Source organism: Tachypleus tridentatus, chromosome 13, assembly GCF_004210375.1.
Source record: "Tachypleus tridentatus isolate NWPU-2018 chromosome 13, ASM421037v1, whole genome shotgun sequence".
NCBI classification, from domain to species: Eukaryota; Metazoa; Arthropoda; class Merostomata; order Xiphosura; family Limulidae; genus Tachypleus; species Tachypleus tridentatus.
The window spans coordinates 141,431,008-141,456,874 of record NC_134837.1 but is presented as its reverse complement, the minus strand read 5'-3'; the positions used below and the strand labels follow the sequence as shown (position 1 = coordinate 141,456,874).

The 25,867-nt window shown below is 36.6% G+C and overlaps 1 protein-coding gene across 1 annotated transcript; it reads left to right on the top strand.

Annotated features, from left to right (window-relative positions):
- Window positions 1-1,535: 1,535 nt before the first annotated feature.
- LOC143236317 (uncharacterized) lies at window positions 1,536-20,289 on the top strand. The gene is made up of 7 exons (XM_076474593.1): window positions 1,536-1,611; window positions 9,341-9,582; window positions 11,235-11,427; window positions 13,561-13,722; window positions 14,967-15,105; window positions 15,953-16,122; window positions 20,171-20,289. Exons 2-7 carry the CDS (start codon window positions 9,355-9,357, stop codon window positions 20,287-20,289), a joined length of 1,011 nt encoding a protein of 336 aa, XP_076330708.1. The 5' UTR covers window positions 1,536-1,611; window positions 9,341-9,354.
- The last annotated feature ends 5,578 nt before the right edge of the window (window positions 20,290-25,867 follow it).

Here is a 25,867-nt window from a genome sequence, read left to right as displayed (position 1 = left end):
TGGCTTGTATCAAGTTCAATACTCAGTGATGTCGAGAAAACCCACTTGTAGAGAAATATATATGTAAAAACGGCTCGTTGTGAACCTGACGATGACCGAAGAAGGTCGAAACGTTGTTCGCTCTTCTACGTAAAATATTTTCTCAACCCAAACGAGCCGTTTTTTACATATATACAAGTTCAATACTGTATAGGCTTAGATAAAAACTTAGAACCTTAAAAATAGGTGGCCACATAAATGTTTTATTGTGAGTAGAATATTGGAGCTTGGAATAGTAATCCACAATCGTACATTAATAAATAAAATGGAATGTTAAATTTGAAACGAATTTTAAGATTAAAACCTCAAACTTACCGATGAATAGCCAAAACGTACCCTGAAACTATAAATAAAATATTTAAAAAAGTATTTTAAGTTAGTACAATTAGGCGAGACGACAAATAAGTTACCAAGCATTCTCTATTTGGGTATTGGAAACCTGCTACTGACAAAAACGGTTACACATTTCTGCCTTTTTGTACCAAATGAATCTGTGGATTACCTAGTTTTTCAGCCAGATGTCGCTTTCAGGATGTCTTCATCTATCACATGTAACTAATAAACGTTATAAAATAGTGCATTAGTTCTAGCTGTGGACTGTAGCGTTTTTTTTAGTTTGTCGTCCAGTACAATACAGATGTGAATGATTTGTTTGCTATAAATTTTGGGAGACAGCACGGTGAAAATATTGTTCACACATGGCCTTTCTGGTTAACGTTTCGGGCTGAGGTGTGGGGGGTCCAAGATTTGAGCCTCTCAATGTGGGGTCGTTATAAATGTGATGGCTAGTTCTGCTATTTGGTGATGGGTACTATTGTCTTATTACCCTTTCTTTGGCCATCAGTTCTATACAACAAACGACTCTACTTCAGTGGTCTCTGACCAGGTCATTTTGTCAATGAGTTGAATAACTAATTGAATAGTTGGGATTATTACACGTTTCTTCTTCAATCACAAAACTTGTCGTTGCAGTTACCATCACCTTTGTGGTAAAATGTTTCTTAGTGGGGCATCGCATAGTTGCAAATTCGATATCTGTCTCCGAAAAAAATAGTCTTTTCAGCCGTGGGTGAATTATGTCGCAATCAATCCTACTTTTCGTTGATGAAGAGTATCCAAAGAATTGGCGGTCGCTCATGTTGAGTAGGTGTTTCTCCTCCAGCGCATCTTTGAAGATGAGGGACGATCAATATAGATAGCCCTCGAGTATCTTTCAACTAAATTAAAAACGAGCAAGCAAACATATATACTAATTTATCTTGTTCGTCTTTCAAAATATTATAATAATATACCAAACTAGAGATACCTTATAAAGTCAAAGTTCCTTTTGTGTACTAACAAATGTGTTTGTTTGACGTTTGGATAGGTATCTAATTACACTTAAAGTTTCGAAAGATATTCGAAGTTCTGAAAGCCACACTCTGGTCACCATACGCCAGGGGGAATTGCCTGTTGTCTACCTCATTAAACGTAAAACAGGCCGAATTAATCCTGACGAGAGACTTATTGTTGAAGGTTACGTGAGCAGTCGAGCCAACGTAACGCTTCACTGGGAAGTTGTTACAGAGAAGGGTAAGTAATTTATTAATGAAGTAATATTACATAACGAGACCACTACGCACCACCCCATAATGTTTTATTTAGTTACTCTTAATGAAGTAATATTACATAACGAGACCACTACGCACCACCCTATAAGGTTTTATTTAGTTACTCTTAATGAAGTATATTACATAACGAGACCACTACGCATCACCCCCATAAGGTTTTATTTAGTTACTCTTAAAGAAGTAATATTACATAACGAGACCACTACGCACCACCCCCATAATATTTTATTTTGTTACTCTTAATGAAGTAATATTACTTAACGAGACCACTACGCATCACCCCCATAAGGTTTTATTTAGTTACTCTTAATAAAGTAATATTACATAACGAGACCACTTCGCACCACCACCATAATATTTTATTTTGTTATCCCTAATGAAGTAATATTACATAACGAGACCACTACGCACCACCCCCATAAGGTTTTATTTAGTTACTCTTAATGAAATAATATTACATAACGAGACCACTACGCACCACCCCCATAATATTTTATTTTGTTATTCTTAATGAAGTAATATTACATAACGAGACCACTACGCACCACCCCCATGAGGTTTTATTTAGTTACTCTTAATGAAGTAATATTACATAACAAGACCACTACGCACCACCACCATAATATTTTATTTTTGTTACCCTAATGAGTAATATTACATAACAGGACCACTACGCACCACCCCATAAGGGTTTTATTTAGTTACTCTTAATGAGTAATATTACATAACAGACCACTACGCACCACCACCATAATATTTTATTTGGTTACTCTTAATGAGTAATATTACATAACAAGACCACTACGCACCACCACCATAATATTTTATTTTGTCACTCTTAATGAAGTAATATTACATAACGAGACCACTACGCACCACCCCCATGAGGTTTTATTTTGTTATTCTTAATGAAGTAATATTACATAACGAGACCACTACGCACCACCCCCATAATGTTTTATTTGGTTACTCTCAATGAGTAATATTACATAACGAGACCACTACGCACCACCCCATAATGTTTTATTTAGTTACTCTCAATGAGTAATATTACATAACGAGACCACTACGCACCACCACCATAATATTTTATTTGGTTACTCTTAATGAGTAATATTACATAACGAGACCACTACGCACCACCACCATAATATTTTGTTTAGTTACTCTTAATGAGTAATATTACATAACGAGACCACTACGCACCACCACCATAATATTTTATTTAGTTACTCTAATGAGTAATATTACATAACGAGACCACTACGCACCACCACCATAATATTTTATTTGGTTACTCTCAGTGAGTAATATTACATAACGAGACCACTACGCACCACCCCATAATGTTTTGTTTGGTTACTCTCAATGAGTAATATTACATAACGAGACCACTACGCACCACCACCATAATATTTTATTTGGTTACTCTTAATGAGTAATATTACATAACGAGGACCACTACGCACCACCCCATAATGTTTTGTTTAGTTACTCTCAATGAGTAATATTACATAACGAGACCACTACGCACCACCACCATAATATTTTATTTAGTTACTCTTAATGAAGTAATATTACATAACGAGACCACTACGCACCACCACCATAATGTTTTATTTAGTTACTTTCAATGAAGTAATATTACATAACGAGACCACTACGCACCACCACCATAATATTTTATTTAGTTACTCTTAATGAAGTAATATTACATAACGAGACCACTACGCACCACCACCATAATGTTTTATTTAGTTACTTTCAATGAAGTAATATTACATAACGAGACCACTACGCACCACCGACATAATATTTTATTTAGTTACTATTTTCCCACGTGTTTAAAGTACAATGTCTTGATATATTCTGAACATTACACTGTTAGTAATGTTTACGAAACTGTTTAAAATGTGTGTATACTGGTTATTAAAAATGTAAAACATTATTATTGTTGAGATTCTTATTAAAAACCTAGTTTGAACAACGTTTAAAATGTTGAGCCGTAGGAGATGTACGTTATTGTTAGTAAGACTTCCTTCCATCTACAGTGTTGTTTAATTCTAAATATTGTTCTAACCGACTTTGGCAATAAACAGTTTTATTGTTTGTATGACTCACAGTTGCGTAAATGATTTAATTGTGTTTTGTTTAAACAATATACGATTTTTATTAGAGAAAATGTTATTTTTATTAATTTTCGACCACCCCAAATATTTTTTTACGTTCCGAGCTGTCTGTAATAGCAGTTATTATGTAATACTAGCGTTTAGATAAATCGTGATGTTTAACTATATAAATATACAGGGTGGCCCGTAAGTCCCTACCATCCATATGTTATTATGTTATATTCAATTACGCATGTATTATAAATTTGTTTCGTTTTTTTTCGGAGAAATATGGCCGATGTAAGCCCATTTACACTTGAAGAGCGTATTGTGACATGGCGTCGCATAATATTATGCAGCGAGAATGAAGGACAGCACACAGATACACTGGATACATAAGATATATGGATGGGTAGGGACTTACGGGCCACCTTGCATATTGTTGTAGGCCTTATTCTCCTCGTTGTAATTTAGCTGTTTTCTAGAGGGGGCTGCTAATAATTTTGATGAAAGAAGCCCTATAATTTATAACCTTACGCTAGTCGGTGTAGTGACAGATCAGTGTAAGTAGGAAGGTGACTGAGAAAAGATTGGTTAAGCTGTTGATTGAATAAATTTATTCAGGTTACCATGAAGTAATCAGTTATTCTTATGGTTCTTATCAAAGTATGGAAAATTCACATATCGCTATGTCACTAGGAGGTGTTCTCTGAAACTTTATTAATGTACTAGGGCTGCAGTGGTTTATTTTGAAATGTTTCGTATTTGAAGTTAGGCCTCTAATTGAGCGTGGCTGTAGGAAACGTAACAAAAATCGAGTAATTCAGTTTGTTGTTGTCAGGTGTAATACATCTCGGAAAGATTTCATCAAACAATAGAAAACGTTAGAACAAAGGTAGAACCATTTTGATGAAAATAAAACAAAACTGTAATTAAACTTCACAATGACAACACGGGTACGAGAAGCAGAGAAAGGGCTACGTGTGATGGAAAGAAGGACAAACACAAAGCGACAGAGCGATAAAAGTAGATGAAAATAGAAAGAAAATAAAAAACGAATTTCAAACAAAATAAGGTAAAAAGAAATATAAAACCAAAAGTAAATAAAGGAGTAACAAATGGGGATTTAATTTGTACGATTCTCACCGAGTTACGTAACGAAATTATAACCGTCGCTTTTAAAATAATTAACTTTTAACACACTTGTTATAAAATTAAATAATCATTAAATATTAACTCATTAAATGAATTAATTAATACCTGTTAAACGAAACAGCTTTTATATCCAACAGACAATGTAAGCACTGTGTTGTCTTACCTTTCACATTGTACAACTACGATGTCTGTGTTAGCCCTAACATAGTGTAATCATTGTGTTGTCTCACCCCTGACATTGTACAGTTGTGATTTGTGTTGATACGTGTTTATTCATTGAGAGCACATGTACAGGAAAAAAGTTATTCCTAACTACAGGTGGCAGCACTTATCTCAATATTCTTAACACTCCCACTTAATTTTAAGTTTTACACAAACTTGCAGTTACTGTCAACAATCTTAGTTATTCTAAATTTCACCAGCATAGTTTGGATGTACTGTCTTTGATTTAACCATACACAGCCATTCTTTTCATCCTGAACAACACTGAGTCCAAAGATGTAATGGAGCTTTCCAAGGTCTTTCATGTGATTATAGTTATTTCATCATCACTATCAGCAACCAAAATTATATCATCCACATATACTGCAACTATTGCTAGATTTTCACCCTTCCTTATGTATACACATGGATCTGCTGAGCTCTGAACAAATTCCAGTTCCATCATTTGTTTATGAAATGATTTGTTCCAACAGCGTGGCGACTGTTTTAATTCATGCAGTGATTTTTTTCAGTTTACACACAAGGATTTCCTTACCTGGAACAGCGTAGCCTTCCGATTGTTCCATGTACATCTCTTCATCCAGATTTCCATTCAGAAATGCAGTTATGACATCCATCTGGTGAATTTTCAAGTTGTTCTGCACAGCAAATACAATCAAGTAGCGAATTGATGCATAGCACACCACTGGGGAGAAGGTTTCCTCGTAATCCAGACCATAATTCTGCGAGTAACCTTTGGTCACCAGCCTACTCTTGAACCCCTCTACGTTTCCAGTATTTCCATACTTAACTTTGAACACCCACTTACAACCTATAGGTTTTCTTCCAGCTAATAATTCCACCAGATCCGAGGTGTCATTTTCTTGTAAAGAGTCAAATTCCAGATCTGTGACTGATTTCCACTCCTTTGTATTGTCACTTGGCATTGCTTCACTTAATGTGCTTGGCTCTAACATACTGCATAAGTTTTCAGTGTGAAAAACTGATTCATTTGCTGCTGACATATCAGCATACTCATCATATCCATAGCGGATGGGGGGTTTCCTGTTTCTTGCTGGTCGTTCAGCTTTAACTTCTGTTTCTTGGTCCACTATATGTTCACTTGATGAGATATACTCGTTTGTCACAGGCTCTTGACCAACTTCTGTTTCATTAAAGATTAAACATCTCGCTGTATGCAAATCTTCCTGGATTTTTCATCATACAGTCGATATCCCTTGGTGTAATTATCATATCCAATGAAACGTACCTTCATAGACTTCATGTCTAATTTCTGTCTTGACGCATCTGGCACATGTGCATATGTAAGACATCAGAACACTTTCATGTGTCATACATCTGGTTTCTTCCCATACCATCTCTCATATGGCGTACTACTATCTTTTATTGCCGATGTGGATACTCTGTTACTCACATACGCTGCAGCAGCTACAGCTTCCGCCGAGTACATTCTTGGTAACTTAGCATGTGACAGCATGCTTCTTGCTGATTCCACAAGAGTTCTGTTTCTTCTATCAGCAATACCATTTTGTTCTGGATAGTATGCTACTGATATCTCATGATGAATGCCTCTTGACTTCAAATATTGCTGGAGCTCATTTGACGTATATTCTCCGCCATTATCTGTGCACAGGGTTTTTATGCTCTTCCAGATTCATTTGAGTACAACTTCTCAAATTTCTTGAATTTTTCAAAGACTTCTGACTTCTGTTTCAAGAAATACATTTTGCAGCATCTTGAGTAATCATCAATAAATGTAACAAAGTACTTGCTACCACCAATAGATGGAGATTGCATAGGACCACAGACATCGCTGGGTACCAGTTGCAGTCTTCTCTTTGATCTAATTTCTCCCACTGGCTTAAATGGCTTCCTGTGCATTTTACCATCAGTGCATCCCTCACAGAAACTGGCTTCATCAGACTTTTGGAATTTGATTCCACATACATTTCCACTCCTGACAAGTTTCTGTAACTGTGAAACACTGATATGTCCAAGTCGTTGATGCCATGTATCCAAGCCATTCATACTTCTGTTTGAGGCTACTGAGGCATTCTCAATAACACTGGTCTAACAGTCCAGTTTGTATTGATCATCATTCTTTCTTGTACCCATGCCATGGAGTTGCCCTGATTTACCTCGGATGTAACAGCGATTAACTCCAAACTGCACAATATTTCCTTTTTCATTAGCAGCTCCTACTGAAAATAGATTGTTAGGACACTCTGCATTGTGACATGCTTTGAATTACTGACTTTAAATGTCATTTCTAGTTTACAGTTTCAAACTCCAAGAGCTTCAGCAGTTCTTCCATCACCAATCCTAACTTGCTGAGGTGTGCTAAACTTGTGATAATTTGATAATATGTTCCTCTAGTGTGTCATATGCCGAGATGCACCAGAATCCATCAACCATTCCCCAGTTCCTATTCCTTTATCCTGGTTTGTTACAAAAGCAACACCATTGTTTCCATTAGTATAATCTTCTGCCTCATTAATATACACATTCTTAGCTTTGTGGACCATTTCATTCAGTGTTGGACAATTGCGTTTCATATGTCCCTCTCTGCCACACTTGCAACACTTGAAGCTGTTACCCCTTTTCTTTGTTTCTTGTGTTCCATGTGGTTTGAAGTTGCTGCGAGTGCCTAATGCAGTTGATGATGTTTCATTCGATGTGGTCTTTTTCTTCTTTTGTTCTTCATTAATCAGTACCTGTTGCACAAATTCTAATGATATATCATCAATTTTGGTTTCCATGGTGGTTACAATTGTATCATAGCTGGCTAGCAGACTACCAAGTAAGGTAACAATCTGATCTTCTTCTGCTATTTCTGCCCCAACTGCAGCAAGCTGATCCGTTAATTCCTTCATTTGTTTCAAATGTCCCTGGACCATCATGCTTTCTTTCATCTCACATCGAAAATACTTTTTTTCAGGAATAGTTTTTTTTGGCTAGTGTGTTCCTATCAAAGTAAGCACGCAGTACATTCCATGCTTCTTTAGGAGTTGTGCATGAGGTGACAAGATAGAGTTGTGCACCTTAAATATTCAGAACAATTGTTGAAAATGTTATTTCCCTTTTCCTGTTGAAATCTGCCCTTGTTTGATCATTGGCTGTCTCTGCCAATACTTCTGTTTCAGTCACATGGCCCCATAGGCTTTTTCCTCTCAATAAATGTTCCATTTGAACTTTCCAAGTGGTCCAATTATTTTCTCCCAACTTATCAATTGATATTTTATCTTCCATTGTCAAACTATTTCAACCACAACTATAATATTCCTTTCTTTGATTTAGATCTATTTCTCCCTTTATATGACTTGAGAAAATAGAGTGTCAATCAATATTTTACTTACAGTTTATCTTGGTATTTCACAATGGCTTCCAGACAAAGGAACGAATCACCCAGCACTTGTGATAAAGTATCCATGTAAATCTTGTGCCATCCAACAAAAATTGTCATCCAAAACTGTTCTACAGTAATCCTCAGTATCTCCTGGATTACTTGTACTAACAATTTTAAAACAGTTTCATTTGTTTAAGCACTTTTAGAGCATTTCTGGGTCATAAGCTATTAATACGTGTTTATTCATTGAGAGCACATGTACAGAAAATAAAGTTAATTCTAACTACAGGTGGCAGCACTTATCTTAATATTCTTTACAATTTGTGTGTTAACCCTTACATACTGTAACCACTGTTTTCTTACCTCTCACATTTTACAACTACGATGTCTGTGTTAGCCCTGACGTAGTATAACCACTGTGTTTTCTTACCTCTAATATCGTAAAACTGTGATTTCTGTGTTGACCCTGACATACCAACCACTGTGTCTTCTTATCTCTGACATAGTACAACTACGATATCTGTGTTAGCCCTACCCTATTGTAACCACTGTGTTGTCTTACATCACAACCATTCAAGATGTTATCGTAACGATAAGAAAGTAATGTGATGGAAAAATCCATTCTTTCAATTTATTATCATAATGTAATGGTGAGAACCCTCTAGTAACAAGAAGCTATAATCCATGTCAGGTGATATAGCAAAGTTGTTTTCAACTAGATTTGTTTCCTTAACAAATATCGCTGTATGTGAATAATTCTCTTAAATTTACAACACGATACACCTTTGTTGATAAGATATTAAAGTACAGAATATTAGAAAACAAATATAAAGATTATTAACTATTTTTTTCTCTTGTAGAGTATGCTTATGCTATGCTAAACGGAGTGACACCATCAGTAATTCCAAGAAGTTATAACTTTCTTTTGGTCGATCGCCCATTTCATCTCTTGATCCCAGGTCTTAACGAACGATGGTCGGGACTTTTGGGTGGTGCCCTCTACAAGTATCGGCTAACGGCCGAACCAATGGACGGTGGAGAATCAGGTTATGCTGACGTCATCATTGAGACAAATAGTCCTCCAATCAAGGGTGGACTTGAGGTGAATTGTAAAAACTAACTCCGATATACAATACCTGTATATGTATATACAGGGTGAGCCAAAAGTAGGTGGACAGTAAAAAAACATTTATTTAGAGATCACGTATACGTACAACTATATGTAATAAGACAATTATATTAATGAAAATAAAATGTTATTTATTAACGCAAATGCTCAAATTGTTTTCCTTCTTGATTTACACAGCTTTGAAGTCTACCTCTTATGCTTCGACAACCATTTTTGCACAAGTCACTCTGGGCATTAATTTCTTGAAATGCATCTCTTATGTAATTTTTTAAATCACCGATACTTCTTGGTTTTTGACTATAAACTTTTTCCTTGAGTACTCCCAAAAGAAAAAAATCCATAGGGTCAAGTCCGGTGAACGTGCCGGCCAATCGATTGGACCTCTTCGACCAATCCATTTCAATGGAAATGTTTCATCAAGATACTCACGAACTCCTTTGGAATAATGTGGAGGGGCCCCATCTTGTTGAAAATAAAAGTCATGTAAATTAGGTTGTTGCTGTAACTGGGGAACAACTTGATTCCTTAGAATTTCGAGATACTTATCTCCTGTAATTGTTTGGTCCAAAAAAAATGGTCCATAAACACCAGAACTTGAAATACCACCCCAAACATTGACACCAGGCTGATTTAGCTGTTGTTCTAATGTTAAATGCATGTTCTCACTATACCAGTAAACACAATTATGTCTATTGACATGACCGGATAATTTAAAAGAAGCTTCATCGCTCCACACAATGTTATCTAAAATTCCTGGGTTTTCTTCAATCTTGTTCAGCATAATTTCACTAAATTGCAGTCGCCTGTCTGGATCATCCTCAATAAGCCATGAATTAGTTGTGGTCGATAGGGTTTCAACCCAATTTGCGTTATAATTCGCCTAATAGAGGTTTGTGGTATGTTCAAATCCATAGAAGCTCTTCTGGTGGATTTGTTTGGACTTTGAACAAATGCATCGGCAACACGTTGCTTATTATTCTCTGTACAGACTGTTTTGGGTCGACCAGTTTTAGCAGCATTAAGGATTGAGCCAGTGGCGTCGAATTTGTCACGGATACGGTAAATGGTTTGTCTTTTTGGAGCTGGAGTATCAAATGTTTCAACCCACTTTCTCCTTACGGTTTCAGTATTTTGAGATTTTAACTCTTTTAACACCCATATTCTTTTATCTGTATTTAAAGTATTTGACATTATGGGTTCTATTAACAATCTAAAAAAAAACAAAACAGATTAAATTAAAACAAATGTAATTATAAAATTGTAATTATATAACACAAATAATATAGTTGCAACATAGTTATAATATACAATTGCATTAATATAACCGATACATAAACCTATTCCAAATGCTGTCCACCTACTTTTGGCTCACCCTGTATATTGTTATGTCCTTCAGAGTACATGTGAAAGTTCAAAGGTACTAAACGTGTGTGTGTATATATATGTGTGTGTGTGTGTGTGTGTCACCCAAGATACATATTAAAAATGATATAGAATTAAAAATTTGAGGTCTAGTTAATATCATATTTTTTGTACTCAAATAAAAAGTAGCCGTTCATTTGATGATGAAGAAAACATCCTTTATATTACTAAATATCTTCGTTATTCATCCTGGTGACTTCTAGGTGGAGCCACCTTATGGAAACGCTCTAACCACTAACTTTACTCTGGATGCTTCACCAGGATGGCGTGATTCTCCACAAGACTATTCACTGACATATACCTTTTATTATCTGCTCAACAATAATGACATAAACACTCCTATCAGTAGTGCTACAGGAGCGCCACCTACTGTAGAAAATGTTGTTCTTCCAGGAGGTAGCTACTTCGTTAAGTATTTTATGTACATTAAGTATTGAAGTAAACTTTTGAAGAAGCGTTAATACCCTAAATGTCAATGAGCATTTTCACATGAAGTTATTTATTGTATATTAGCAAAAGTACTTGACTTTTAACATAAAAGTATAACCTATATACTTTTGTTGGTAAACAACATAGCACAAAAGCCAACCTTGGAACTAATTATAACCGAAACTCACTGGTTTTTTATATATTAGAAGTTGTTTTATAAAGAACTACTTCTTTTCGTGTGGTTTTCGTTATCTTACCTCATTAAAAAGATGCGCCTGCGTACACGTTCATGGGTAAAATGAGTAATAATACCAAAGTGCACACCTTCAGGATCCACTTAATACGCGTGTAAAATTTCAGGTTTCTAGGTTTTTTACTCATGGAGCTATGGCAGTTAAATTTCTTTTATATGTGGATTTTTGCATGAAAAGATGCGTACACGCAACCACGTTGATAAGTAATAATACCCAGTTTCAAACCCTTAGATGTGCAACTGAGTATTATGTCCATTTAGTGTGGGTGCAAAATTTTAGGTTTGTGGGTTATTTGCTTTTGTTGCTAGTGAAAGTAATCGTCTTTGCTTGGGTTATTATGTTGGTAGTGTGTGTATTGTAAACCTATTTTAGCATAAAAGTATAACTTATATACGGTTGCTGTTAAACAATATCACATGAAACCCGTTGTTGGAATGTAGTTACCAGGCGCGCTGACTTTGCTATATGTGTATTAGAAGTTGTTATATAAAGAACCATTTATTTTCTATTTTGTTTTTCACTATATTGCCTCGTTAACAAGATGCGCACGCACATGGATAAGTTAAGTAATAATACCCATGTGCACACCCTCAGACATACAACATTGTATGTGTGCAAAATTTCAAGTTTCTCGGTTCTTTCATCTTTGAGCTATAGTGGTCACACCTACGCGGACACCCACGTGCGCATGCATACACATAAGTGCATGTTTTGATTTCTGTAATATAGAGAACTATTACTTTCCAATGTGGTTTCTCACTAGTTTCCCTCATCAAAAGATGCGCATATGGACAAGTAATAATACCAACTGCACACTGTCAGGTTCCACTATTATGGGTGAATATTACAGATTTCTAGGTTCTCTGCTTTTGGAGCAGTGATCACATATTCTTTTTTATGTGGTTCTTCACTACTTGCCTAATAAAAAGATGTGCATACGCGCACGCACCTACGTAGATGAGTAATACTACCCAGATTCACATCCTCAGGGTCCACTTAGTATGTGTGCAAAATGTTGGGAATCTATGTTCTTTCCTCTTGCAGTTATGACAGTTACACACACATATACTCATAGACATGCCATTTTATTCTTACAGAGAGATAAACCTGTTCTTTAGGAAACTGTATAAGAATCATTAGTTATCCCTTAGATAAGAAAATGCTTTTCTTAATGCAGAAATGAACATCTGAAAAGTTGATAATAAACATACTTGATTGAATACCATTTATCAAACATTAGTAATCAAAATTTAATATATTAGTGAGTAAACTTTGGTGTTAGATTTATACGTAATTTTTTATTTTAGGCTTACCTTTGATGTTAGTCCTATTTTTGTATGAGAACAGTGAGGTTCTTCTTCTAAATACTAATAAAGAATAAAGGTACCATGTAGTTGTATCATGTTGTTGTACCATGTAGTTGTGCCATGTCCGATATATTGTTTGATGAAAAATATAACGTAATGAATCTTATAGGATACTTATATGATATCAAGTTTGTATTATGTTAAATCAGCTTTGTAACTTGTTTAAAATTGTATAAGTTATTCGTAGAATATCTCACTAAACACAAAACATACAACGCTGTGGATGTCACATGAAACACACAAAACTGTGGATACCTAAAATGAAGGGAGATATATACCCCCCATACCCCCAGGATCTAGGCCCCTGTTATATACCCTCTCTTGTGTAAATCCTTTTCCTTATTTCCTAATATCCAGTATTTGATGTATTTAGTATCAGACTTTCTTAATCTTCTGAATTTAAGTTTTTCCTGTCTATAATTAGTTTTCACTACAAACAGTTGAGCTCACACACTTATGTTTTCTTAATGTTTCCACAGCTCCAAACCAGACCACCAATGTTATAGTACGACTTAAAGTGTGTGACACTTGGAACTCGTGCACCACGACCGAGAGAACCGTTTCCACGGAGCCTTCACCATCTTTCTCATTATTTGACTTCGAACATTTGAATAAGACAGTCCATCAATATCTAAACCGAGGTAAAAAAACAATTCTGGCGATTCTTTATTAATTTCACTATAGTTTCTTACCCGCAGTGTCGAAAAAAAAAACAGCTGAGGTTTGCACAAAATTACGTTAATATTTTTCAAGAAAACGTTTTATTACAAAAGTTAGAACACTTCACTCAGTGACTATAATTCTGGCATATTGTAAAACATGAACATAGAAGTGGAGGGTGGTACTTTGTTAAATATTGAGTATAGAAGTGATGGATGATGTATTGTACAACACGAGTATAGAAGTGATGGGTGATGTATTGTACAACACGAGTACAGGAGTGATGGATGATGTATTGTACAACACGAGTACAGAACTCATGGGTGATGTATTGTACAACACGAGTACAGAACTCATGGGTGATGTATTGTACAACACGAGTACAGAACTCATGGGTGATGTATTGTACAACACGAGTACAGAACTCATGGGTGATGTATTGTACAACACGAGTACAGAACTCATGGGTGATGTATTGTGCAACACGAGTACAGAACTCATGGGTGATGTATTGTACAACACGAGTACAGAACTCATGGGTGATGTATTGTACAACACGAGTACAGAACTCATGGGTGATGTATTGTACAACACGAGTATAGAACTCATGGGTGATGTATTGTACAACACGAGTATAGAAGTGATGGGTGATGTATTCTACAATACGAGTACAGAACTCATGGGCGATGTATTGTACAACACGAATACAGAACTCATGGGCGATGTATTGTACAACACGAGTACAGAACTCATGGGTGATGTATTGTGCAACACGAGTACAGAACTCATGGGTGATGTATTGTGCAACACGAGTACAGAACTCATGGGTGATGTATTGTGCAACACGAGTACAGAACTCATGGGTGATGTATTGTGCAACACGAGTACAGAAATGATGGGTGATTTAATTAACAGAATATTGAGATATGAATTTAAATTAATTATATTCAAAAGCAATTATACATATCACATACTCACTTAAACTTAAACTCACTTAAACATTATCTGAACATAGTTAGTATTTAGTTATTCAACTGTTTAAGTTGAAACCGATAATAACCAATTTTAAAAACTGGGACTAAGTGTTCCACAGAGTTAAAAACATTGTTTGTAGTAATAATGACGACATGGGACTAAATATTTTTACTATAGTTTTTCAGTGGTTAAACTGTGCAGCTTTTGTCTTTAATGTCTTCTAGAGTTTACGTTTTACTTCACTTTTCAGGTGACCAAGTCCGAGCTTTGTCCATCGCTAGGGCGGTAGCTGTGACACTAAACAATGACAAAAACAGTGACTTAGCTGACCAGTCAAACACCTTGTTTCAGGATGTTATAGACAGTATGATCGGAAGTTTCCTAATAGGGTGGGTTTTTACTGTGATTTCCAAACACTAAAAATGACATTTTTAAGATGTATGGAACATGAATTATTTCACATATGATGTAATGTTGGTATGTTATTAATACTTATGATACACAATATTATTTAACCAAGTTTATCCACTTTACAAATGAATTAGTTTATTTGGTGTTTTAGCACAAAGGTATATAGTGTGCTTTCTGCATTGTGCCCACTGTGAGTATAGAATTTTGATTTTTTTAACATTATAAGTCTACAAGCTTACTGCTAAGTCACCAAGGGGTAAAAGAAGGAATTCAGTTGTGCATAGTTCTTGCTGGGTTTCATGGTATTCAATCAAAAACATATAAATTAATAAAAAAATATCATAAGTTAAAATAACTCATAAACTAATTAAATAAACTGCATATTTAACAATTTAGTAAACGTTCATACTAACATAAATAAAGTAACACCTATAAATCATTAGAATACACTGAATCATCAGTTGGTTATCCTCGGTGTTAACAACGTTTTCGGCCATAATCCCAATAATATTTTACAAGAATCAGTCAGCATAGGAGTTTAATAATATTGAAAAGTATTTTAAATATTACAACTAAGGATATTAGACAAACTATCTAAAAGTGCCAAATGTTATATGTTTGTATTTCTTGTGTGTTTATATAAAATGATGGCATTAGGCCTGTATTTATTGTTGTGGATTTTATAGAGTAATTATAATGAAATTCACGCGATTTCATTGTGATTACAATTTTCATTTTATACACTTCGGGTGGGGTCTACCAGTTTTGTACTGACCAATGATATTCTTTCTCTCTTAGACCTACAAATTATAAAATTTCTTACAGACTAGAGGTGGGACCTACCAGTAGCGTACTGACCACTGATATTCTCAGTCTTCTGTCAATCACCCAGCTGACCATTCAACCTGGTTCTCTTCGTGACGTCACCCAAAAGAACTTAGCGGACCTGGCGTCATCTCTTGTAGATACTTTAGCTGGGTCTCCTCTAATAGGTTGTAAGCATCTATCTATCTATCTATCTATGTACTTCAGTAAATAACGATTACAGTAGTCACCAGCTATTACAGATGTAATGAATCATTACTGAGTTTGTGATCCTTTTGTTCCAGATTACATTAGTAATCCGTGATGACGAATAGAGAAAAATATATGTGTAAAAACGGCTGGTGTGGGTAGAGAAAAACTCTATGTAGAGGAGCAAACAACGTTTCGACCTTCTTCGGTCATCATTAGGTTCGCAAAGAAAGAAAGAGGTAATTGACCGATAGCTGACCACATGTTTTAAGGCGGTTGTATAATTGAGTGTAGGCATGCTGCATTAAACCAGAGATTTACGGACTTGTACAACGAAACATTGTACAAATCAACGCTAGGAATGACAGGGACAAAAAGATCTGCCACAACAAAAAACTAGAAAAACTAAGATGTAAATAACAGAAAAGACATCAACATGACAAACCGTTGACTAACCTCATAACAGATCCGACCGACAATTAAACACAGACGAGATACATTTACTTAAGAAAGGATTTAACTTCGCAATAGCACCTAGGTACATTCCAACCTTAGAAATTAAAACATGTTTAGAAGACCTAGCCAGGAGACTTGAGATACTTTCCACAGAAAACAAAAACAAGAAAACAACCGAAAATAACCAACAGAAAGAAGACAACTTCGACAATTCTATTGACATCCAACAGCCAAACTTCCCAGGAAAAATTAAAAATTTATATTTTCTAGAAACACCTAAAAACAACATCTTAAACGATTTTTTCAAAGAATTTTCTCACAAAACCATCAACATATTTTCAAAAAACAGAAAGCTAAAAAACAATCATACAAAAAGAGACATTAATTCCATTAAAAACCTAAAACAAGACAAAAACATTAAAATTCTAAAAGCAAATAAAGGTAACGCTATAGTCATAATAAACACTAATGAATACATCCAAAAAATGAAGAACATCCTATCAGACGCAAACAAATTTATACCAATACACACAAATCCAACAAAGACACACGAAATGCAACTAAACAAAATACTACTAAAATGAAAAGCCAACACAATTTCAAAACACTTTATTCCTCACGCAGGACCGACTCACGCACACAAGAAATATACGGCATCCCTAAACCTCATAAACCAGATTGTCTACTACGACCAATAATGTCCACATATGAATCGTTTAATTACAATCTTGGTAAGTACATAGCATGGGCATTCACCAAATATGTAACATCAGCCCGCTCATTCATCAAATACTATTTTAATTTCAAGTCCAACATAATCTACATAATCATAAAACCTTAATGGGCAGTTTCGATGTTATATCCCTTTTTACAGAAGTCCTAACCGCTGAAGCCTGCAAGATAGCCTTAGAACTCTATATCCGAGATCCTAACCCATCAATAAACATTCCCAGCAACCAATTAGCAACCCTCATAGAATTCATCACGAAGACAAACTTCATGTTCAACAAACAAATGGTGTAAGCATGAGCAATCCAGTATCACCAGTTCTAGCCAATATTTTTATGACACAAGCAATTAACACAGCATTACATCCACCACTCTACTGGTACAGATATGTGGACCACACGATTGCGGGATTCACATCTACAGAACACACACTTAATTTTTTCAATCACATTAACGCTATACATCCCAACATTAACTTCACATGTGAACAGGAAGAAAGCAATCAAATACCATTTCTTAACCTCAAAATTACAAGAACCGATACACAATTTAAAATAGAAATCCACCGAAAAATCACCCATACTGGTCTATACACTTGGGACTCAGCACATGAAACAAAACAAAAACTCGACATATTAAGAAACCAACTAAACACAGTCATAAAACTGTGCTCACCAGATAAAATTAACGATGAATTGGACAAAATAAAACAATACTTCATCAACATCAATAAGTGTCCTCTACAAACCGTAGAAAACATTATACGCACACACCTAGACAAAAGCAAAATCAACCAACTAAAGTAAATATATCTCACGAATCAAAAAATCACGAAACCATATACTGCTGTATACCATATATTCCTGACATCAGCAAACAAATAACCAACATTTGACAAAAATTGGAAACAAAATATGACATTCCAGTTAATACCAAATTTATTCAAAAACCAGGCACAAAACTGAGGTCTATACTATGTAAAAACTACACTGACAAACACCACACCAACATTACTTACAAAATACAATGTGATAACTGCCACGACTTCTATATTGGAGAAACAAGTTGAAAAATGGAAACCAGATTAAAAGAACACAAAGTCACCTTCACACGTTTTCGAACACTGCAAATCAAATAAACACAACATAACCATAGAAAAAACCCAAATACTAAATAGAGAAACAAACATAAACAAGCACAAAATTAAAGAAGCCTTACTTATATAACAACTCAAGCCCAAAATACACCAATACAAAGGAACACCTTTATACCTATATTTATAAATATAATCAAACATCTAAGCACGCCATTTACATTCCTACTCTCAGTTACACAATCCCCTTCAAACATGTGGTCAGCTATCGGTCAGTTACCTCTTTCTTTCTTTGTGAACCTGACGATTACCGAAGAAGGTTGAAACGTTGTCCGCTCCTCTACATAGAGTTTTCTCTATTCATACCAGCCGCTTTTACATATATAGAATACATTAGTAAGTTTTTTCACTTGTGTCCATTTATGGAATGTCTTACCTCCAATGGTTCTTATTGTTTTTTACTAAGTTTTGCATATTAACGTATTTTGTATAATGTTTCTTGTATGTAAGGAACTGTAACACTTTTCCTGTATTCTTCAGTTACCAACTAGTAATGAGAAACTTTGAAAATCATGCACAGTTGAAAGAAAAATCGAAAATTAAGGTTAACAAAGCCTTAAACTGAAAAGACGGTTTAGGATCACATAAGGTAGTGAAACATTGGAAATCAAAGCTTGTAAATATTTCTTCTAGTTTTTATAAATAATATTTTACTGTAACAACTGCCATATTCCAAGAGTTATCGAAATAAATAAGTACATAAATGTATTACTAAGCATTAGTCCTAAGTAAAGAGGAATATCTTTGTATGTTTGTTTGTTTGTTTTTGAATTTCGCACAAAGCTACTCGAGGACTATCAGTGCTAGCCGTCCCTAATTTAGCAGTGTAAGACTAGAGGGAAGGCAGCTAGTCTTCAGCATCCACCGCCAACTTTTGGGCTACTCTTTTACCAACGAATAGTGGGATTGCCCGTCACATTATAACGCCCCCACAGCTGAAAGGGCGAGCATATTTGGCGCAACGGGGATGCGAACCCGCGACCCTCAGATTACGAGTCGCACGCCTTAACACGCTTGGCTATGCCGGGCCGGAATATCTCTGTAATGACCAGAGCCAATACCAAAGATCACCAGGCTGACTGGTATTCAACAAATATAGTAGTGGTTCATAAGGGAAAAATAACTTTATCAAATATCTTAAGGATGGAAGGAGGGATTAGCCTTATCAAATATCTTAGGGATAGAAGGAGGGATTAACCTTATCAAATATCTTAGGGATAGAAGGAGGGATTAACCTTATCAAATATCTTAGGGATAAGAGGAGGGATTGAACTTATCAAATATCTTAGGGATAAGAGGAGGGATTGAACTTATCAAATATCTTAGGGATAGGAGAAGGGATTAAGCTTATCAAATATCTTAGGGATAGAAGAAGGGATTAACCTTATTAAATATCTTAGGAAGAGAAGGGGGATTAACATTGTCAAATATTTTAAGGATAGAAAAAGGGATTAAGCTTATCAAATATCTTAGGGATAGAAGAAGGGATAAACCTTATCAAATATCTTAAAGATAGGAGGGGAAATTAACTGTCATGTATCACAAAGATAAAAGGGGGTGGAGTACTGAACACTGAAGATTCTAAGATGATAAAGTTTCATTTTTTAAGCTATCTAGATATCTAAATATATATTTTTGTTCGTTCTATTGTAATGAAATAATTAACTAATATTTCGTTTCGTAAATTGCAGCAGGACCAATGAGAAGACTTCTTACATCTCGAACAAAACGTCAGACCCTGACTCATGTGTTGCCCATTAGTCCTGAGGTGGTGAGTTTCACAAGCAGTCTTAATGAATATTTTGTATAATAGCTAACAACAGTTTTATTTTTATTATTTCTTTTAACATAATTTTAGTTTACTGACTTACTTACAGAACATTAAGGTATAAAATCATTAGTTTTAGAATAGTAACATTTTGTGTGTGTCAATATCAGATGCACGTCTGTATCATTAGATCAGCAAAATGTCACAAAATACAATTCTGTGTTCCTAATATACGGTACTATTGATAAGTATGCAGGCCTATGATGCTAAAAGGTGGGTTTCGATACCTGTGATAAGCAGAACATAGATAACCCATTGTGTAGCTTTGTGCTTGGTTGGTTGATTTAGTGTTTTATGGCACAAAGCAGCCAGGCTATCTGCGCCAAACATCCAGTAAAAAGTAAATTTAGTAAAATTCATAAAAGAAAATTAAGGTAAAACAAAACAAAGTTTAAAAAAAAACGTAAATAGCATAAAACCAAAGTTTACATCTAGTCTACAACGTTAAGAGAAAAACTACAGTAATTCACGTTGTAAAGGACTTTCTGTAACATAACTGCAATAATCATAACTCACAAAGAAGATTAACAGGTCAGTACAAAAACCACCGTCAGTCACTTGAAGTTGGCCTTTCCAGTTCTGGTTCTGAGTTACAGTGGAGCGCCATTAAACCGCGAAATCGCTTAAGCCGCTGTAGCAAGTCTTGTGAGCGATGTGAGCGAGTATTATCGCGGCTCAAACGTGTAAAAACGCGGCTTACGAATTTAATCCTGGCTTTATAACTTCAAGGGGATATTTAAAAAGGATTTGCTTTAATTTGGGAAATAAATAAAATATATTACAATAGAAATCGACCGTTAATCTACCTTATCCGCTCTCTATGTCAGCTTTATGGAGGCCGCCATTGTTACCGAATCACACCTCTCCATACATTAAAGTTAATCCGCGGTAAATCCGTGAAAAAAGTGATCAATAATTAAAGTATTATTTTCAATTCGATAATCCGATATAATGATCACGCAATGGCCCGGATGAGACTCCTCGGCGGAGCTATTGGCGACTTCGGATTTTCAGTCACAAAGGTTTTAAGCCGCGGTTAAGCAGGTTGACCCCCAAATACCGCGGCTTAACGGCGCCCCACTGTATTTGATGTAATGTTTATTTTCAAAAAGGAAAGTAAGAAAAGGTTTTAAAAGACATGTAGCAAAATTATAATAATAACTCACCAAGATGACTAACGGATAGTTCAAATGGATAGTCACCTGAAGTTGGCCTTTCCAGTCCTGGTTGCGTGTTATTTAATGTTACAGCCAGTTTCTCATTTCAAATTGAACTAGATGAACTGTGATTTTAAATGGGAGCCACATTAAAAAAGATCCAATGTATAAATTAAAAACTTAAATGGCCTAAAAAGATTAATGTCCTTTAAAAAACTAAAAACATGACCAAGGTGGACAGTGTCACCATTACCAATAACACTGTGTAACGTTATGGACAAACCTTGGGACAGAACATGTTTAATATGGTGCCGTCGTTGAGAGTAATAACGACGGCAAGAAAGTAATATGTGGCTTATCGTGATTTGAGTGTCACACAGACTACACATTGGTGCATCATTTCCGGATAAAATAAAACGATGAGTTAAAAAACTGTGACCAATGCATAGTCTAGTAAGAACAACTTCCTCTTTCTGATCTTTACGGAAGCAAGACGGCCAAGTCCAATATAGGGTTTTATTTGGAAAAGCTTGTTTTCACATTGCTTACACCAAGTCGACTGTCAGCTGGCAGAGAGCCAAACCTTGAATACAGGACCATAGTCCATGAATGGGACAAGCACAGCGGTGGTAGTGCCAGAGCGGATAGACTTAGCTGCAGTGTCGGCGAGCTCGTTCCCGCGAATAGCAACGTGGCTCGGTATCCAGAAAAACTGGATAGAAGTAGATGTTAAAGAGAAATGAGCCAATCGATTTTGAATATCGGTGAGAACAGGGTGTGAACCAACGTGAAGCGATTCTAGGGCCAGTAGAGAACTAAGTGAGTCAGTATAAATAGTGTAGTTTGAGTACTGCCTAGCGTCTGTGTGATCCAGGGTAAGAGAAATGACGTACAGTTCAGCAGTGAACACAGAAGCTGTAGAGGGGATTCTGTGCACAACCACCAAACCGCAACAAATCATGGTAGAGCCCACACAGTCATCTGATTTCGAACCATCTGTATAAATAGAAATGGAAGGATGGTTCGAAAGATGTTCAGCAAATAGCAGACAGTATTTCCAATCAGGAGTGTCTACTTTTCTAGGATGACTTAAAGGTAGGTCACAGTTTGGGACTGTAAGAAGCCATGGTGTGATGGGCTGACCATTGGATATAGCAATGTAATCCAAGGACAGACCCAATTCATCTAACTGCACCTGGATACAAAGACCAAAAGGAGCAATGGCAGACCCTCTGTTGTGAAAAAGTGTGGCTCACCAAGGAAGAAAAACACAATCCCAGGTGGATGCTTTGGTAAGGAACAAACTTTTGAAGCATATAGTAAAGACAGTTGGAAACGACGGAGGTGCAAAGAAGGTTCATGAGACTCTATGTGTAAGCTCTGAACTGGGGAAGTGCAGAAAGACCCAGTGCAGAGTCAAAGTCCTTGATGATGAATGAGGTCCAGCATCTTTAAGGCCAAGGGTCTGGCAGAGCCATAGACCAGTGATCCATAGTCGAGTTTCGATCGAATAAGAGCACGATATATCTCTAGTATAGAACGTCGATCCGCTCCCCAAGTGGTGGAAGAGAGGGCACGGAGGATGTTTAGTGCTTCTTTACATTTGACCTCTAGCTGCTTGGTGTGTGGTATAAAGGTCAGCTTACGGTCAAAGATAAGCCCCAAGAACTTTGTCTCAGGAACCATAGGCAGCACAACTTCACCGATACGGAGTTCAGGATCAGGGTGAATACGCCGTTGGCGGCAAAAGTGCATGCAAACTGTTTTAGAGAGAGAGAAGTTAAAGCCGTTTGCTGTGGTCCACTTCAGTAAACGATTGAGGACAGTCTATAGCTGCTGCTCAATATACCTCATGTAAGACGAATGACACGAGATGTGAAAGTCGTCGACATAGAACTTGTTTGCAACAGTGAGAGGGAGTTGTTCAGTGGTAACATTAATTTTTATACTGAAAAGTGTGACACTCAAAACACAGCCTTGAGGAACTCCAAGTTCCTATAGAAAAGAATTGGAAAGTTCGAACCCACACGAACTTGGAATCTTCTGTCTATTAAAAAGTTTTAATACAAATGGGCAAATGGCCACGTAACATATATATATATATATGGAAGTCTCGCAAAATGCCGTACCTCCATGTTGTATCATAAGCCTTCTCAATGTCAAAGAATATTGATACAATATATTGTCATTTGAGAAAGGCTTCTCTGGTTGACGTTTCAAGTTGAATCAGGTGGTCCATGGTGGAGCACTGTCATCAGAACCCACACTGGGTGGGAGAGAGGAGGTTGTTTGATTCGAGGAACCAAACACGACGAGTATTAACCATCCTCTCTAAGGTTTTACAGAGACAGCTTGTCAAAGCAATTGGACGATAATTTGAAGGGATCTTGGGATCTTTCCCAGGCTTAGAAAGGTAGGAGAATAGCCTGCGCCAGGCATCAGGAAAAAACATTTTCCTGACAGATCCGGTTAAAAACAATCAAAAGAATAGCAAAAGAAGCAGGAGATAGATGGCACAGCATGTCATATTGTACATCATCAGATCTAACCGATGTACTGCCAGACCGATGAAGGGCCAGTTTGAGTTCCACTGGTGTAAAGGGACGATTATAGTCATAGAGACAATCAGCTCGAAAGGAAAGAGGTGATTGCTCTGCCCGAGTCTTGATGGCCAAGAATATAGAAGAAGAAGCAGAAGTGCTAGATATCTGGCAAAAGCTTTCACCTAGAGTATCGGCAATGCTCTGGGTATCATCTTCTTCCTGTCATCAGAGAGCAATATCGAGAGGGGGACAGAATTATATTGCCCACTGACCTTTCGAATCTTGTCCCATATGACTTTGGAACTGGTAGTGGAGGATATGCCAGTTGTGAACTTAATTCAAGATTCCTTCTGGCTTTGGCGTCTTACTCACTGAGCATGTGTACGGGCCCGCTGGAAAGCGATGTGGTTCGAGAGTGTGGGATATCTACGGAAAGTATCCCAGGCCCCTTTTTGAGCCTTCCATGCCATATGGCAGGCAGGATTCCACCATGGACGAGAATATAGTGGAAAACGTGTCGAGGTTTCAAGAATACATTGAGCAGCTGCTTGTAAAATACAGTCAGTTACTGCTGCCACACAGTTATCTATTGATGGCTGACAGACGATGGCAGGATCAAGTTCTGCGAGAGCAGTGAAAGAGGGCCAGTTTGACTGATCCAGCTCCCACTGGGGCACGCGGGTCCGGTGGCATCGACTACTGCCAGGCTCTCTCAAAATTATAGGAACATGATCACTGCCTCGTGGATTATTGTCAACCTTCCATGAAAAATGAAGGATAATGAAGGGGAGCAAATAGAGAGATCAATAGCGGTATAGGATGGACTAAGCACATGGAAATAAGTAGAAGAACCAGTATTGAAAAGAGAATGGTTGTGGTCAGAGAGCATATGCTCTACAGAGCGACCCCTCATGAAAAATGAAGGGATAATGAGGGGAGCAAATAGAGAGATCAATAGCGGTATAGGATGGACTAAGCACATGGAAATAAGTAGAAGAACCAGTATTGAAAAGAGAATGGTTGTGGTCAGAGAGCATATGCTCTACAGAGCGACCCCTCCTATGAATGTCAGCAGCACTTCCTCAGAGGGGATGATATTCCTTAAAGTCCTCAAGATTAAAAAGCGAGATGGCAACTGTTCAATGAGAACATCAAGGTCTGATTGATCATATGTCTCTCCAGGTGACAGGTAGAGAGAACAAACAGTGATGGTATGAACCAAGGAAATACGGGTGGCTACGGCCTCCAAGGGTGTGTCGAGTGGCAAAGATAGGGTGGGTACATGCTGATCAACCAACAGTGCCACCCTTCCATGCACTCGTCCATCACACAGCCTGTTATTTCTGTAAAAAGAAAACCGCCGAAAGGTGACTGTATTGACAAGTTTCAGAAATGTTTCCTGTAAGGAAAGACATACAGGATGGTAGGAAACAATCAGTGTTTTGATGTTATCCAGACTAAAACGTAAACTTCGACAGTTCCTTTGTATCAGGGTGGCCATTTATGTTCATATGTAGGCGAAGTGGGTGGAGAACCCTTATGTTTACGACTACGTGTTTTTTCTTTACTGTCCTTATTCGAAGGAGGTTTATCGTTCTTCATGGATCCTGCCATGAGTCGATTTGGCAGGTCTTTGCTGTTGGAAGGGGATTCCAGTGACTGAGGACGTGAACGAATGATTGTTTTGCATCTTGGGGATGGGAGAAGATGTATCCGAGGAAATGCCTATACCTGAAACCAAAGGATGTGGATCTTGGGGTTTGTTGGAATGTATGTAAGGGACAGAGATAGGTGTATAAGTTGATTCATCAACTTTTTAACCATGGAGATCAAAATACTTTTTTATTTGTTTGGAGAACG

What these genes read in the sequence shown, in the direction of transcription:
- LOC143236317 (XM_076474593.1), top strand. Translation starts at nt 9,355, where the DNA reads ATGCTAAACGGAGTGACACCATCAGTAATTCCAAGAAGTTATAACTTT. An exon ending in CAATCAAGGGTGGACTTGAG is followed by an intron (nt 9,583 to 11,234) that starts GTGAATTGTAAA and finishes GGTGACTTCTAG; the next exon opens with GTGGAGCCACCTTATGGAAA. An exon ending in ATCGGAAGTTTCCTAATAGG is followed by an intron (nt 15,106 to 15,952) that starts GTGGGTTTTTAC and finishes AATTTCTTACAG; the next exon opens with ACTAGAGGTGGGACCTACCA.